The 16,425-nt window shown below is 35.2% G+C and overlaps 1 protein-coding gene across 1 annotated transcript in view; it reads right to left on the bottom strand.

Annotated features, from left to right (window-relative positions):
- The window catches only part of LOC128986734 (muscle-specific protein 300 kDa), a 183,790-nt gene that overhangs the window by 133,854 nt on the left and 33,511 nt on the right, over nt 1-16,425 (bottom strand). The window contains exons 13-28 of the mRNA XM_054407239.1: nt 15,234-15,451; nt 13,424-13,564; nt 11,561-11,725; nt 10,853-10,982; nt 10,085-10,278; nt 8,550-8,732; nt 7,888-8,022; nt 6,939-7,073; nt 6,385-6,546; nt 5,635-5,849; nt 4,725-4,833; nt 3,116-3,334; nt 1,924-2,191; nt 1,122-1,207; nt 719-889; nt 24-128 (exon numbers count right to left, since the gene is read on the bottom strand). Coding sequence (XP_054263214.1) covers nt 24-128; nt 719-889; nt 1,122-1,207; nt 1,924-2,191; nt 3,116-3,334; nt 4,725-4,833; nt 5,635-5,849; nt 6,385-6,546; nt 6,939-7,073; nt 7,888-8,022; nt 8,550-8,732; nt 10,085-10,278; nt 10,853-10,982; nt 11,561-11,725; nt 13,424-13,564; nt 15,234-15,451 — 2,636 coding nt within the window. The remainder of the gene's footprint in view (nt 1-23; nt 129-718; nt 890-1,121; nt 1,208-1,923; nt 2,192-3,115; nt 3,335-4,724; nt 4,834-5,634; nt 5,850-6,384; nt 6,547-6,938; nt 7,074-7,887; nt 8,023-8,549; nt 8,733-10,084; nt 10,279-10,852; nt 10,983-11,560; nt 11,726-13,423; nt 13,565-15,233; nt 15,452-16,425) is intronic.

The raw sequence follows: 16,425 nt of genomic DNA, 5'->3' as shown, positions 1-16,425 counted from the left end.
TAAGGTGGCTATTGTTTCTTTACCTGAGTTTCTAGTGTGGTCCATTTAGCAGCCAACTTCTCCAGTGAGAGCACTCGTTCTTGTACGTGATGAAGTGTTGTTTCCAGCCGATCTCCAATCTCAGCCACCTAGAATCACAATAAAAAAAAAGTGAGGCAAGAGAATAATAATAAACAATGCAATTGTTCAGTTATTTGAGTGTATAATAGACAGATTAGGCTACCATAATTAAAACAGATCACACTGTGAAATACCCAAACTGTTTTTCTCTTATACATTAGTATGTATAAAATCATCTGCTGATCTTGGTCAGTAACAAAACCATTAACACATTTATACTAAACTGATCTCACTCATTTGTGCCTCAAACAATGCATCCTTGTGTTGTTGTCATAGTATAGAATCAACAATGAAAGAGTCACCTACAATACGCAATACACTTAATTGTTGATTAAGTGCATAAAAGCCTAATACATCAACCTACCTACCTATCTTAACCTAAATTCAAGTGTGAGTATCTACCAGTGGCGAATAGTCAGCCTCGTTTACTACTCATTACTAAACCTTAATCTTAAGCAGTCTTGTCTGCATAGTATACCTATAATGCACTATACTAGGCTGAATGTGGTGTCAATAAACAGAAACATATTGCTAATCCGGAGGCTTACAACAACCAAATAATCTGACAGTTTCAGACGAATAACTTGCAATCACATACCTCCTTGGTGATGATGGGTTTATTCTCAGGGGCCGCCACAGCCACCAAGTTAGCCCCGAGATCTCGCAGCTTCTTCAACATGTTTTCTGTGGCTTCTCTGAGCGCAACACTCAGATCCTGCTTGGACTGCAACTCAGCCGCAATGTGTCTCGGAGATGCTCCACTACCAACCTGGAAGAAACAAGTTAAACTCAATTCAAGGTCTAAACTGTTCATGAATAAACTGCATTGTCTATTTTGTATAACTTCAATTTATAGTACTTGGAAGATACCCCCCAAAACCACCGAGAGAGAGGAAGTGAAGTAACCAAGATATGAGAATGTTGAGACCTGACGAAGAAGATTGGTTGTTGTTTATTTTATGTAATCTTCTTGTTTATAAAATATGTCATATTCAGTTTACCTGTTTGAGTTCTTCTTCTGCTTGGTTCAGCAAAGCAAGGATTTCATTCTTTTGCTCCTGGTAATTCAGCCATACTTTTTGTGTTCCTGCAATCATAATTTATTCCCTATAAGAATGTTAACACTAAAATAGCATACATTTATAACAGAGTTCCTAACCAGCTTTGATTTCCATGCTACAAATTAAGCCTTTACAGGAAAATTCTTATTTTTATGAAATAAATAATAAACTGCTATTGAATTTCACATGCCTTTGATATTCATTGCTTTCATCTCTGCATAAAACATCTTCATTCAAAAATTTCTGTTTAATTCTTGCAATTAAGATTGGGAAATAGATTCAAATAATAAAGGATAAGAAATTTTAAAAGAGTTTCAGGATAATTAAGCAAATTCGTTTCCCACCATAGTGTAATTTGTCATTTACATTAATGGATTAATGCATTCATAAATAGTATTATTATTGTTTATATTTATATTATTGTGTCAGACATAACTGGATACTAAACAAGATGTAATCAACCAAATGAGGAGTCAAAAGCTAAACTTTAGGGAGACTTTGGAAATACACATTAAAAAAATTGAGGAGCATTTCATGACAAAAAAAACAATTTCCTAACCAATGTCCAATGTTCTGGGCCAGTAGCATCTGTGAAAAAAACTCATACACATTACGAGTAAGGTCCAAACCACACAATTTTCATGGATATTGTGGGAATCAAACCCCGTCCCTCTCGCAATCAAGCCCAAAACACTAACCACTAGGCTAGCAACACACCTACTATGTAAGGCTACAGACTTACCTTTGAGCTGGTTGAGTTTGTCCAGTGTGGTGTTGTATGCTTGATTCCACTCAGTCTCCAAACACAACACCTGCTCCTTGATGAACTGAGGAGCTGCCTTGTCCTTGCTGAGATCCTTGCCTTGCTGCAGCATGCTGACAATGTTGCCTCTGTGTGCGTCCAGCTGAGCCACAGCTGTCTCTTGTTGTTTGATCAGCTGATCCACCGAGGCCAGTGTCTCTGGTCGAGGCAATGTACTCTCACACACCTTCTCCAGCAGGTTACACACCTGTGGTCAAAACATTTACATTGAGAAGACCAAGATTTGATAGTTCACATAAGAAATTGTTTAGTTTCCTGAACAGACAACTTTTGACCTTCAAATCCACTTGAATTGATATTTTTCAACTTAACCCTTTACAGACAAAGTCTTATGGCTTGGGACTGGCAAACATTAATTTGTAAATCTAATTACAGATTTTTTACTTTTAACACTATAAGGACATCCCTACTCTAAATACAAGGGATGGACGGATCCAAAAATTTCAGTAAGTTTCGGTGAAAGATATATTCTTAATTTTCAGGAGAGATTATGTTCGATATGGTATTTCCTCAAGATAGGATTTTTGTTCAGACTTTTTGGGGATTCACCGCGATTGTGAGTGACGGCGATGATATTCCTGCAATCGTTCATGATGATGATGATGATGTCTACATGGTCGCGGAAGATGATGATGATGCTTCTGCGTACGTGAGAGATGATCACAATTTCAAGCAAATTATAGGAGATGATGCCTCATGGGAGATGATAATGATGACACTGATTACATTCAACAGGACAGTTCAATAAGAACTGAAATGTATGGATTTTTTTGTCATTATTGGGATTGGCAAGAATTTTTACTAAAGACGTTAAACATAAACTTCATTTTTCCTTGTTTAATGGGAAGAAAACACTTATCCCGTGAATCAGGAAGTTAAAAAATCCTGTGTTAATCCGAACTAAAATTCCCTTCCATCCCTACTAAATAAATACACATAACATTTTGTACAAAAATATTTAATTTGTGGAAATATCCGCTTCCCGTCTCTAACATCTACCACTATTTGAATACATCCATCATCCATCCATCAGAACAAAAAGAAGAAAAAACAAAGCAAACGTCCATCGCCCATTCAGGAAGGATTATGATGTATTTCACGATTCACTCACCTCTTTCACCTCCTTCTTGTAAGTGTAACACTTGGTGTACAGTTCAGTGCGAGTGACGGTCATCTCTATAGTAGGTATGAGGTTCTTGTACCGAGTGATCAGCTGTTGCAGCTTCGTCTGCTCCTCCCCAGAGTCAGGTGAGTGAGAGGAGAGAGCGTCCAGTGTCTGGACCAACCACTTCATCTCCTCTCTCTTGCCATCTACTTCTCTACAGATACCCTGTAGGCACAATACTCTTTAGTTGCCGAAGGTAAAAAATTTACATTGGGACATCAAACCGGCTGGTTTTGGATCTGCATTAAATCTCAAAATAATTGAATTTACAAGAAAACATTTGAATTTGAGATTCGACCAAGATTTGATAATTCAGTTACACTTTTTTGCGAAGACATATCATCTTAAATAGCATATATCATTTAATAGCATTGTCATCTTAATGTCAGTGAGATTTGATAAAAACCCACCTTGAACCATCTCCAAATCTTACATTTTTGTTTTTGTTTTTTCTTGCATTTTGGTAACAATGCAAAGTTACAGTACATTTAAAGATACCTTTGTTACTTACTAGTAACACCTTCCCCTTATTGTATATTGTACATGGGAGAAATGTTGAGAAAACTAAAAAAAATTAAACATTTATACATCTTCCACTGACCCTTATCAGAATCTTCTAATTCTGAAATGAAGGGCAGATTCGGTCTTAGGTAGTGCGGGGCCAAACATTCAGAGCGGGCAAATTCTTTTTCCTTACTACTAAAAATGTCTCTTCTCTTCCCATCACCATATTGTGGCTCATGCTCATAGGGTGATAAATAATTGCAATCGCGGCAACATCTGCTATCATCCCTCACTATCGCAGTAACAATCGTGATGATTTGTGGACAAGACTTTCAATACTTTTTGTGTAATTTTGCCAAAGAACGGGCCCCCGAGATGTGGGGAACAATTTCTCAAAATTCCAAACAAACTACAAATATTTACGTACTACTGGTCCCAGCCAACAACAGCAATATTCTGAATATTTTATATCAATCAAACCAATTATATTCATGAAAGATAAATCAGTATATTACATGTAAATTACAAAGAGTGTGTACCGATAATGCACGATTTATCAAATGTTAAGTTATTTAAAATTACAGGTTAGGTTATACAAATGTGTTTTTGGTCAAAAGTAAAAGAGAAGGGCTGAGGGGCTAAGAGCTGAGGGTTTACAAAACGTCTATCTTTCTACTTAACTGTATGAGTACTCTAGGATTCATTCTATATGTACATACACATTGGTTAAACACAAAGGTTCATATTACAGAGGATTCAAAAATGATTAATTAAACATCAAACAATAAATTGCATAGTTTACACGTTTACAGCAAACAATCACAGGGACACAAAGATTGCAGGTAACAGGACAAGTGCAATCGGCACAAACTGAACTTCACGCCAATATTACCAAAGCAATGCGAGCTTGATGCTTCCAAGGCAGCAAATAGAAAACAGGAACATAATTAACATTTTATCATCAATTGCATTACAAAGGCCTTACACCAATTTTAGTAATATACTTTGTGTAAAATTTTAGTTACAAGTTTAAAAAATACACATATCTCACCTGGAATACTGCTTTCTCTCTCTCAAACTCTTCAGCTGTCGCAAGTTCTTTGAGGATATTTTTTATGCTCACATCAACAGCATCCATCCATTGAACCATTGCAGAAAATCTAAACAAATTTTTTGAATGGTTTTGATATATTTCATAAAATAATGTTTATGTCCCAAAAGAAAAATAAACAAATTCGAACAAAACTATTTATTGGAATGTTTAAAGAGGTTTATTTTTTTATATTTTAAATAGGCCTAGTGAAGACTTTTTTAAATGGCTGTAGGATTGATTTTGTTCAATTCACAAGATAGTTTAATGGATTTAAATTATTCGTTGCCAATTTTTTATACAAATTTACAGTAAATTCGACATTGGTTGTCACTAAATGTATGAGAAAGCAATCTGAAGATCTGGTATGCATGTTATGAAAAACATAAAAAAAGAAATAATAACTTCACTGCTAACCTACCTGTTGTAAACATAGACCATGTAAGATAAAATTATAGACAAGTCTGATCAAGTATAACCTTTGACTATTGAAATTAGTAAAAAACTTATTTCCAAGTTAAAGCTGCAACCAGTTTTAGAGTAAAGAACATAGTTTAACTAAGTTACCAACATAAAACACTAATATCAATACTGATTTCTGTACTTTACCAAGATTTTTTCAATCAAGCCAAATCGAAAGGACAACTTGCTTGAACTACAGCGTCGTTTATGAAACATCAATTATCAATGGAAAAAAAACAAAAAGCAAAAATCTAATTAGACTTTGATATAGGTGGCTTATTCAACTAAGTTACTTTTTAGTTTAATAAAACGCAGGCTACAGCTGGTCCATATAGTGATGTATACTTCTACTTCAATATCCAAAAATCAATGTTGTAAATTTATTCATAAAAGGTACTTGACCCCTCACCTCTGTCTGTAGACCCTCCATTTGTCAGGTATCTGTTGTAGTTGACCCCTGAGTTGCTCGGCTCGTTGACATATCTCGCCCCATCGCTGCTCCGCCTTGCGTACAGCTTCAGCCATTTCTCCGGCTGCTGCTCCCTTCACTGACAGACTGCCCTTGGTCATATCAGCCAAGCATCTTTTGGCATCAGTGCCGGGAGGACCGGAGATGAAACATTGCTGTAAAAAGTGATTATATAATTCATATTTTCCAATTTTAGAGGTTAGGATAGTTGATTATAGTGTACCCCGTAAAAAAACCAGCAGCTAAAATGATTTTACTGTTGATTTTAGCAACTGAATTTTGGATAGATAGAACCAGCTATTCGGGGAAAATTTGAATTATTTTCATAGCAAACAAATTTACATTCTTTTTAAATGTAGACCTCATGTTATTTTCTTCATAAAGGCCATTAGGAAGGTAAGCTACTCGTAAATGTAGTTTCTGGTGGAACAAACAAGCATTGAAGTACAAGTGCTTATATTCTCACAAATAAATATTTAAAAAAAAATTACGTTAAAAAAAATTTTACAGGAATTAAATAAAATGTAAGTTATGTAACATAAACTTAACAGAAAGCATCTCAGCCAATGAGAAGTAATCCAAATGAATTTGTATGAAAAATGTAATTTCTTAGATTTAATTAATAAAAAAAATTGTATTCAAGAAATGTAACTATTTAGTATTGTACACAGGTGTGTCTTAATCACAAACCTTGTTCCTGGTTAGAATATTTTCTACATCTTCATTCCTGTTGAAGGCCTGGGTCTCGGCTGCTAGTTCATTCTCCAATTCCTTTATATATTGGTTGAATGTGTTCTCGTCAAGGCGGAACTCTAGCTTCACCAGATGAAGAGGAGCGAATGAAACAACTTCCTGTGTAAATAAATAAAATTATAATTAAAATACACCCTAAGTCATATTTGGTGGTCAATATAGCTGCTTCTCAATAAGAAGAACTCACTGAAATGCCGCAAAGGACTAAAAAAACTGTTTATTTTATAACACATTAGAATCATTGCTGGATTTACCACTATTCTGGGACGTTCTACCTTGGTATCAGAGACTGCTCGAGTTAATCTCGCCTAAGGTCTCAAGTACTGTAAATCTGGTATTGATTATGATGTAGATAATTGAAAACATACAAATGCATACTTAGGACGTCTGGGCAGCAACGATAATCAATGAAAAATTACCCAATGTTAAATAACAGCTGTCACATTCGTAACTATTACTAGGTAGGTAGTATTGAAATGTCTTTATCCCACCTTCCATCTAGACTGCAGCTTCTCCACAGTGTTGTACACTTGAGGGTGATCTTCAGGTGGAAGACAGTTTGACAAATCTTGAGCTGCATTGACCAGCTCTCCTAGCCACCTCTCATTGATGTGTTCAAAGAATGCCTATGATAAAACCACAAGTGAATATAGATTATAAGGTGTTAAAAAAGATCAAATACTTTAACACATTCACTACCGGGTCAAAAGACCATATACGGATGTTATGGTCTTGTGTTACAGATGTTAGGTAACACAAAAAACACAATTTGACAATGAATCTTAATGAAATTTTCCAAAAATTAATTTTTACTTTAAATTAATGAGTAGACATTAATCAGAATCAGAAGTGTACCTAACAAACAATACTCTCACACTCAGTTAAACGTTCAAAAAGATTTCTTCATTGAGGAAACTGTTTTACTTAAAGTGGTACGTCAACAAATTGTAAAAAATGGAAATTTTTAATGGTGAAAATCCGTTTACTAATCTAAAATCAAATCCAAGAACAACTTTTATTAAATAGGCCTACTTACAATTTAAAATTTACTGTAAAATCGTTCTTATCTGTAAAAAATTGTCTTAACTTTAAAAGTTTTCTTACTGTAGCCTATTTAATTTTTAATCAATTCTACTTGCGATCAACTTAGGACCGATTTTCAGAACTCCTAACATTAGAATCCCTGATCATGCTTGAAAACTGCTTATACTATTTTCTTAAGAGTAGTCTACAAAAAAATTACATACAAATTATTAACATTTTTTAACTTTATGAACTTTAACATATTTAAATTCAACATACATGTTCTCTGATTCAAATCATTTCTTGTTATTGTGTGGGGATCTTTATTTGGCTTTGATTCACTACAGAGTAAGCTAACCATTTAAAACTATAATTCAGGCTTAGACCAAATTGCTCTAATTGGTTTGTGTTTCGTACCTTGTGATTCTCAACAGTTGCCTTTGAGTCAACGTGTTTTTCCGCAATTAACTTCTCAGCATTCTGCAGCCAGTCTCCGATGACTCTTTCAATCTCACGGAAATTGTGCCAACAGCGGATTGCTTCTTGAAGTTTCTGAAAACATAAACAAAAATAATTTATCACATCTTAAAATTTCATGCATTTGTTTGAAATTAAATAGATGAGGTAATTAGAATTACTTAACTGAGCTATGCTATTGTAACCTAATTATTCGGTCATTGCAACTGTTATAATATAGTCTTGTGCAAAATACATTACTTATAATCAACCAATGTTGAATTATCTTCAATTTCAGCATTATGTAAAAATCCTCAAGATAAAGCTTTCATGCCAAATATGAACTGCAATTAACATATCAAATAAAAATTAACAGCAAGAAACAAGGTAATCATAAAGTTCCAGTTACAGAAAAGTATTTATGAGCAAGTTTTTGATTAAGATTTGGGCTATTATGTCTAAGGAAGGAATAATTACACATACATTTTGTAAATCAAAATGAAAATTAAATTAACCTATGTGAAATGTAAATTTTTGAGCCCAAATGGTTAGATTTTCCTTCCAATATGCATTTTCCATACATAAACTTCTAATATAAAGTGTATATAATATCAATAACTTACCTGTTCCCACATAACAGCGCGTTGAGCTACATCTGCAAACCTCTGGTTTAGAGCGACCATCTTGTTTTTGAAATCACTTGAATCTATGCCTTCATTCTGGTCTAGTGACTTGCAAATGTTTTGGAAAACTTTGTTCTTGCTTTCAAGCATTGACTTGTAATATAGCATCCTTGAGAAGAAGGACTGTAACATTAAAGAACATTTACAAAATTGCAAGGTAATAATAGAGGTGGTCAAACAAAAAAAAAACGTTCAGTTCTAATCTGCTGGTGAAAGAGTTTTCTAGTAATACTGAAAGAAAATACAGTCTAACCTTGATATAACGAACCTCGATATAGCGAATTCCTTGATATAACGAATTTGTTTTAATCCCCTAGAACCCTCCATAAGACACAATGTATATTTTACCTCTACATAACGAACAAACCATAACAACGACCTTGATTTAACAAATTTTTCGTGATTTCGGCTGAAATAAGACACCTCAATATAACGAATTTGTCATTGTCAGAACCTCTACATTGCGAATTTAACCTCTGCATAACGAATTGTCTACGTCTTTCCCTCGATATAACAAATCCCCCACCCATTTATTGTTTTGGGAGAATCTGTTTCTTTATCAAATGAAATGGAAAGGTGACGTAATCGCTTGCGCTAACATTCGTCTACTCCGTTTTACATCTTTGTCTGCTGTCGATGCGCGCGCTATGTTGCACTGAGAACTGATTTCATTCACTGATGACTGATGACGACGTAATGTTTAGTAAGCTGTGATTGGGCGATATGGGATAACTATGGTGAATTGTTACGAGTGTTTTTATTATCCTTAAGTTGGCTATGATTATACACTTTAAAATGACTTATCTAATAATTTATTGTTTTAATACGATTTGTTTCAACTAGAAACACCAATGCTATAGTTAATGATTGTCATTGACATTCCTCTGTTGTGATAAATCAGTACTGTACTGTAAGTAGCCTACCGGCCTATCACAAGCAGTAGCTTACAAAACTTTCTACTGTTTTGTTTTGTTCTTTACATGGTTTATGAATACGCAATACAGTGTTTGGCTAGGTTTTAGGAGGGTTAGAACAAGCTGTGATTTTAAACTTACAGCTTTTAACCTGTACCAAGGTCAATGCCATTGTCATGTTGCGCAATATTCAAGATCCCTCCCCTTTATTAATGCCGGATAATTTAGGTTCTACTGTACAATGTAAACACTGAGCTGTAAAGTATTGTAGCCTATGCTACTTTAATTGTATTTTAATGAGGTCAAATCCCGACCTATATTGACCGAAGTTGGTTCTGGAACCTCGACTTAGCGAAATTCCTGCAAACCTAACCTCAATATAACGAACCTCGTTTTAACGAAATCCTTGATATAACGAATATTCAGTTCGGTCCCTTCAGATTCGTTATACTGAGGTTGGACTGTATAGACATTGAAACTTACTTTAAGTTCTGAGTATTTTAAAATGATTTTCCCAAAAAGAAGAGAGTCAGTATAAATTACTTCTAACAGCTCAATTACCTTGTGTCTGTCCAGGTTCGTCTGCACAGCTTCCTTGCCTCCAGTCAGAGAAAGAGTTGCCATGAGACCCTCAGCGTTGTCTAGCCACTGAGCGATCTCTGTCTGGCCAGCCTCTAGAGCCTCATGTTGTACTAGGATCTGATGGAACAGCTGTAGTTGTGACGGTATCAAAGCTCTCACTCTCACTAGGTTCTCTGAAATAGTAAAGCAAGTTTCATTGTAACACTTTAGAGGTCTGCATGTTTTAGGGTAGGGTCAACAGTTATCCAAAGGGTTTGGTTCAGGACGGTAACAATTTTGCTGTTACTACGGAACATGTTCTTGATTTTCTAAGTGACCATGGAAGATGTTCTTGATTTGGCCAAGACCGCAGAAGAAGATCTAGATTCAGCTCAACTGGAAAAAATATTTTAGGTTTCAGCGTGACCGCAAAAGACGATCTTAGTTTTGAGGTGACCACGATTTTGCCATGATCGTGAAAGATGTTCTTGTTTCATCATTGTGATATGGGAGAAATCAATTTCGCCCACAAAGATTTTAAACCCCCCCTCAACCCCTGCCTGCAAACTCCTAATGTAAAGAGATCAAATCATAACCAATACAATAATAATCTAGACAAAGTTGTGATATCAAATTAATAGACTTGTTTATGTTTGTAACTACCTCCAGAATTTGACATGACATTTAGGTTAATTTACAACATTAATGCACTTTGAATAACTAGCCTTTGAGTCAAAATTCTATATACAAAACACTTCATAAACTTGCCCTTTTCTTTCTTCAGTGTGTTCATCATTCTATCTACTTCTTCTCTGGATAAGTCTTGTATTAGGGTTTGAAACTTTTTGCTGATGCTCTTGAAAAGCTCTTCCATGTCCTCGACTTCTCCTTGCAGTTTCTGAAAGCAAGTTAATCATATTGTATTAATTTATTTTAATGCATACAAAACTAAATCAGTACTATAAAACAATATTAAATTGTAATTTCTAACAATTAGTTTCTACAATATTACACTAAATCATCATCCACTCTAATTCAATTACTCAAAAAGTATAATTCTAATACAAAAGTTAGAGGGAGACGTGTTATATTGGAGTGTTTAATGTATAATAAAATTGAAGTAGACATCCCATCTATTTGGACCAGTTATCATATTTTTTTTTTTTATAAAAAGGAACATAGGTGTCTAAAATTCTATTTGCTACCTTATATTTTGTTGCTGACAGTTGACGGGTCATTTCAGTTGCTATAGCTCACAATAAGTCATTCCATCAGTTTGAATTGGTCAAAAAGTTCTTTTATTCTATAGAAATTACCAATTTAGATCAGCACAATTTGTCGGTGGCTCACATCAACTACGAAGTTTTTTTTTTTTTTTTACTGGCAACAACTTTAACATGGGGATGGAGTGTCTAGTTGTATCAATAGTAATAGTCCATGACTTTACGACTTACATCTTCATTTTTACATATTTACCTGTAACTGTTGACCATAAGCCTTTATATTCTCTGTAGAGCCCAGCTGAGGCGAAGACAGGAAGGCCTCGACATTGCGTAGCCACAATTGTAGTCTCTCCACTCCAGCTCGGTAGTCCTTACGGTTGCGTAGAATGTCTCCTGCGTGCATGTACTGCTTCACCCACTGCAATCATGGCCCAGTAAGTCAGTATTTTGTTTTTTCTCAGGTTAGTGGAATAATTTCCAAAAAGATATATCAATATCAATACAGTAGTTAGCTTCTCAATCTGATTAATTTCGACTTTGGATGGTTTGTACGCTTAGCCTGGCTACAAACTTTTGACTTTGGATGGTTTGTACGCGTAGCCTGGCAACAAACAAGTCACACTAGCGTCTAGACTGCCAGTGCAAGTCCAAGGATCGGAGGATCGTGGATCAGATCAGTAGATCACCCCCCACCACCGCACCATGTCGTACGCTTCCGAATCATACCGGCGCATCAGCATAGCTTATCTAACTGTTCGTGGAAAATTGTTATCTGTATCACTGTCGCTGTCAAAACGTATAATTTGTAGATTAAATTTGAATTAAATATAATTAAACTATCATAACCTAACCAAACTAACCAAACTTGCTGATAATGATAAACTTGAATGAAGGTTTACTAATCGAAAAATAGCTCTGTTCTAAAAATAAAATTATAAATGTCTCAAATTCAATTTTACAATCTTTTAATTATAAAATTAAATTGTCATAATCTAACCAAACCAACCAAACTTGCTGATATGAAAAAAATTCTTGACAAAAAGTTAGTGCTCCCGGTGGGATTCGAACCCGGCACCTTCAGATTATCAGCCCGACACGCTATCCACTACACCACAAAGGCTCATGACTCAGTTCCGTATCGTTGCAGTAATGGTTGACGTCACGCCATCGGCACTGAGCGGTGGTGGGGGGTTTTTCGATCTGATCCACGATCCTACCGATCCTAGGAGTTGCACTGGCAGTCTAGATGCTTATACAAGTGACAACTTGTTCATCCAGTATTATTCGATACTAACAGTAACATATTTTATTGCTGTATTTCTTGATTGTTTATTATAGTACAGTAGTTTATTAAATAATTTCGACATCATAAGATGTGGGATTGCCCCTGAACTGGTTATAATAACTAATATAATGGTTTTAAATACCTTCAGTCACCAGTTTAAATTAGTCGGCTATTGCGACCTAGGTTTCGGCACGAAGTTGTACCATCATCAGGCGGGCCAGTTTTGAGTCTTCAGTCCAATGGACGTCGTTGGGTTAAAACAAATAACAAATAACAGTGCTGTATGTCGTGAACTGTTATTTGTTTTAACCCAACGACGTCCATTGGACTGAAGACTCAAAACTGGCCCGCCTGATGATGGTACAACTTCGTGCCGAAACCTAGGTCGCAATAGCCGACTAATTTGAACTGGTGACTGAAGGTATTTAAAACTATTATATTAGTTTATTAAATGTTCACACATTACTGTAAATTCAAGATGTTACTGTTGTTTTAGGTTTTTTAACTTCTCACTGCTTGTTTGTACGATTGTTTGTTCCCAAGGTATCCGAAAAAGAGGGATCAATTGTGCAAAAATAATTTATAATTTAGCCAAGCCAGGTATTTTAAATATACGCAATAAAAAATTTAACAATGGATGTTACAAAAATTTGTTAACCTAATAAGCATACTGAACAAAACTCTTATTTTTCAAAAAAGTTTTTTTTTCAAACCAGTTTAAACCAATCGATCTAAAAGGATGTAGTAAGGGTGAATCTTTTTAAGATTTCTGATAAGGGACTATAGTAAATAGTTTCTTCTGACTAAACAAGCTGAATGTTTTGTACTTACCGGGAACAGTGCTTCCCAGCGAGTGTTGATCTGTTGGTATTTCTCCTTGAGCTCCTGCGACACTTTGTCCTCACAAGTGGCAATCAGGAAACTGACTGTGTCTCCCAACAGCTGATGCTTGTCCTTCCACACACTCAGGTCCTGCATACAGACACATTGTTGAATCACTCTTAACGTGTCAAAACTTTACATTATTGTAATAAAAATCTTAACTCGCTTAGGTGGAGGAGCATGAATCATTCCTCAACTTTCTTTTCTTGAACAATGTGATGCTATGCTGAAATAAACTAGTTTTATCGTTTAGCCTATTGATTTTCAAACACAGTAATACGAAAAATAACCTATTGATAGAGTGAAATCTCTGTTTAGGGTCAGGAGTTTCTAAGGGAATTTGGAGGTAAAAATGGTCATCTGGTATATTATTTGATACTCGCAAAATAATCCGCATAGTGGGGTTTTCCTCGGAAGTACACAAAATATTGATGCGACCAATAGAACCAATCATGGTGGCGTTAGGTGTAGACCTATAGTAAAAGTGAAGGATAGTGATTCTTCATTCTCAAGCATGAGTGAGTTAAAACTAAGCTTCTAAAATAAAATGTTTTCTTCACCAATAGTCTTTAGACTTTTTCAAGTGACTGGTGAATCTTCGAAGACCAAAGCTCTGTGCTTTCCCCAAACAAATGCTGTGCCATTAGAAGAGCTGTAAACTTACTTTTTTATCTAGACCAACAATCTGATAGAAACAGTAGCGGGTTGAAGATTTCTGTACCTTTTGGCATTCCTGTTTTGGAAGGAGTAAATTAATATTTTGAAGTTGAACAAAATAGAGAAAGAATAAGAAAGTAAGCTTCCCTAGTAATTAGTTTTATCTAAATCTACTCCTCTACTCTGTGAAGAATTAGGATGGAATATCAGTGTTATGTTTGTGAATTTTTTTGAAAGTCCATTCCTTTGGCTCTAACTTTTTCAGGTGCGCTAGCTGAACTCTGTCTGTTTTCAAAAATATTCCTAATTAGCCACTGGGATTTAATTTAAAGTATACCTCTTGTTTACAAAAAGTGTATTACTACAAAGTCTACATTTTATATATATATAGATTACAAAAACCACTTTTAATTATTCCTATTGCAGTAAAATACTTAATTCTAACCATCGCTAAATATTCTCTACATCATCAATTTGGGTAAGCTACTAACTAACACTAACCTAATGGTTATGTTTTTATGAAAAAGCATTTAGCTTGGATTAAATAAATATGGAGAAACATGGAGAGGACACAGCTAACTCACCTGATGAAAGGTTGCAGATGAGTCAAAGAACACATAAAATCACATAAAATAAAGATTTTATGTGTTCTTTGACTCATCTGCAACCTTTCATCAGGTGAGTTAGCTGTGTCCTCTCCATCCTATATATTTATTTAACCTAATGGTTAGCAACTCTTCGGTGCAATGATTTCTTCACTCAAAAATTATTCTGCCGTAAACGTTAACAAAAAAATTTCAATTTATACATCACAAACTTGAGTCTCAGGAGTCCCGGTTGAGCAAGATAACTTGTGCAGAAATTTCCATTGTATACTCCTACCTCCACTATCTTTTTAAACTTTTTTTATCATTTTGAAAACCATTTAGTGCACTGTGTAGTTTTGTTTTTGTGTTGTTTCTTCTTTGGCTGTGATTGAGTACAATTTTTAATGTTTTATTTACCTAAGATCATTATCAGGGATCCCAAATTTTTGTGAAAACTTTCAGTTTTGTTATTAAGATGAAAAATATCCCCTACAGTCTATATAACATAAAATCACCTGGAAAAACTCCATCCTCTCCTCCTCAGGCAGGTCCAGTTTGGTCTCCGCCACACTCAGCCATTGTAGCAACTCCTCGGACAGGGAGTTCCACCTTCGCCAGTACGCCACCACCTCCTCCAGCATGGACTGTACACAGCGTAGCTCCATGGACACATGCTTCCACCTCTCACCCGTCTCACGCATGAACTTGTCTATGCTCATGCTCTCTTTCTGGTCTGTGGCAAAACGGATTGTTTTAGTAATAGAATCCGTTTAGTGTTGATGGACCCTTTATTAAAATAACCACAGAAGATATTTTTTTTATAACAAGGAATACTTCTGAGCCTACATTTTGTTTCTATACCCATCCTAAAACAGTACAAGAGCGAACTCAGAGATATTTAAAGTTTCCACCATACTCCCACAACTAATAAGTAAGAACTATATACCATCTTCAACTGTTTTTAATACGTGCAATGAGTGAGTCTAGACGCTCACTAGTTTACGCTAAGTTGTTATTGTGATGACACTTCAGTCTTTGTTCTTTCTATTGTAAGATGCTATGAGTGAGTAAACAATTATAATTTGTAGAACTAAACTTCTACTTTTTTTGTTTATTTTTTTTTTATTTACTTTTTTAATTTCAATTGACCTTATACTTTCATTTTTTGTACATGTTATCTTGGTGGAATAAAAAATAAATACAAGAATTATTATACCAATGCCTTATACACCCCTCACTGTATGATTCATCCGCCTTTCTAAACCATTTTTACAGATGAAATACAATAAAAATATACAGTTTTTGTTGCCCATGAACTAAACGTAGATATCTATACACACATAGGGATGGGACAAATTCTTTAGAATCCTCCAAATTCCAAATAAAATAAAGGTTTGGGTTTAAGAGTTCTGAGATCAACTGACCTATCTTATTTTATCATTCACCACTGGATTGCCTACAGGGTAAAACACACTACTAACTTTAAGCATAGACAAAAATAATTAAATATAGACCGTCAGCTGTGCTACGGATACCATAGGTTCTCCGCTGGGAGCGCCATGTAGTTACGGAGTACGCCCTTCGCAACTACACGGTGCTCAAAGCGGTGTGCGCCAAAACCTATGGTAGTTATGGTAACAGTAGCACGGCTGACAGTGTATATTTAATTCTTTATATCTATGCTTTAAGCCACCACACATATCGGTC

The sequence above is a fragment of the Macrosteles quadrilineatus genome, unplaced genomic scaffold (genome assembly GCF_028750875.1).
Source record: "Macrosteles quadrilineatus isolate MER2022 unplaced genomic scaffold, UCM_ALF_1.0 Scaffold_2__2_contigs__length_208266976, whole genome shotgun sequence".
NCBI classification, from domain to species: Eukaryota; Metazoa; Arthropoda; class Insecta; order Hemiptera; family Cicadellidae; genus Macrosteles; species Macrosteles quadrilineatus.
The sequence above is the reverse complement of the archived record's forward strand: the minus strand, read 5'-3'. Positions and strand labels throughout refer to the sequence as shown.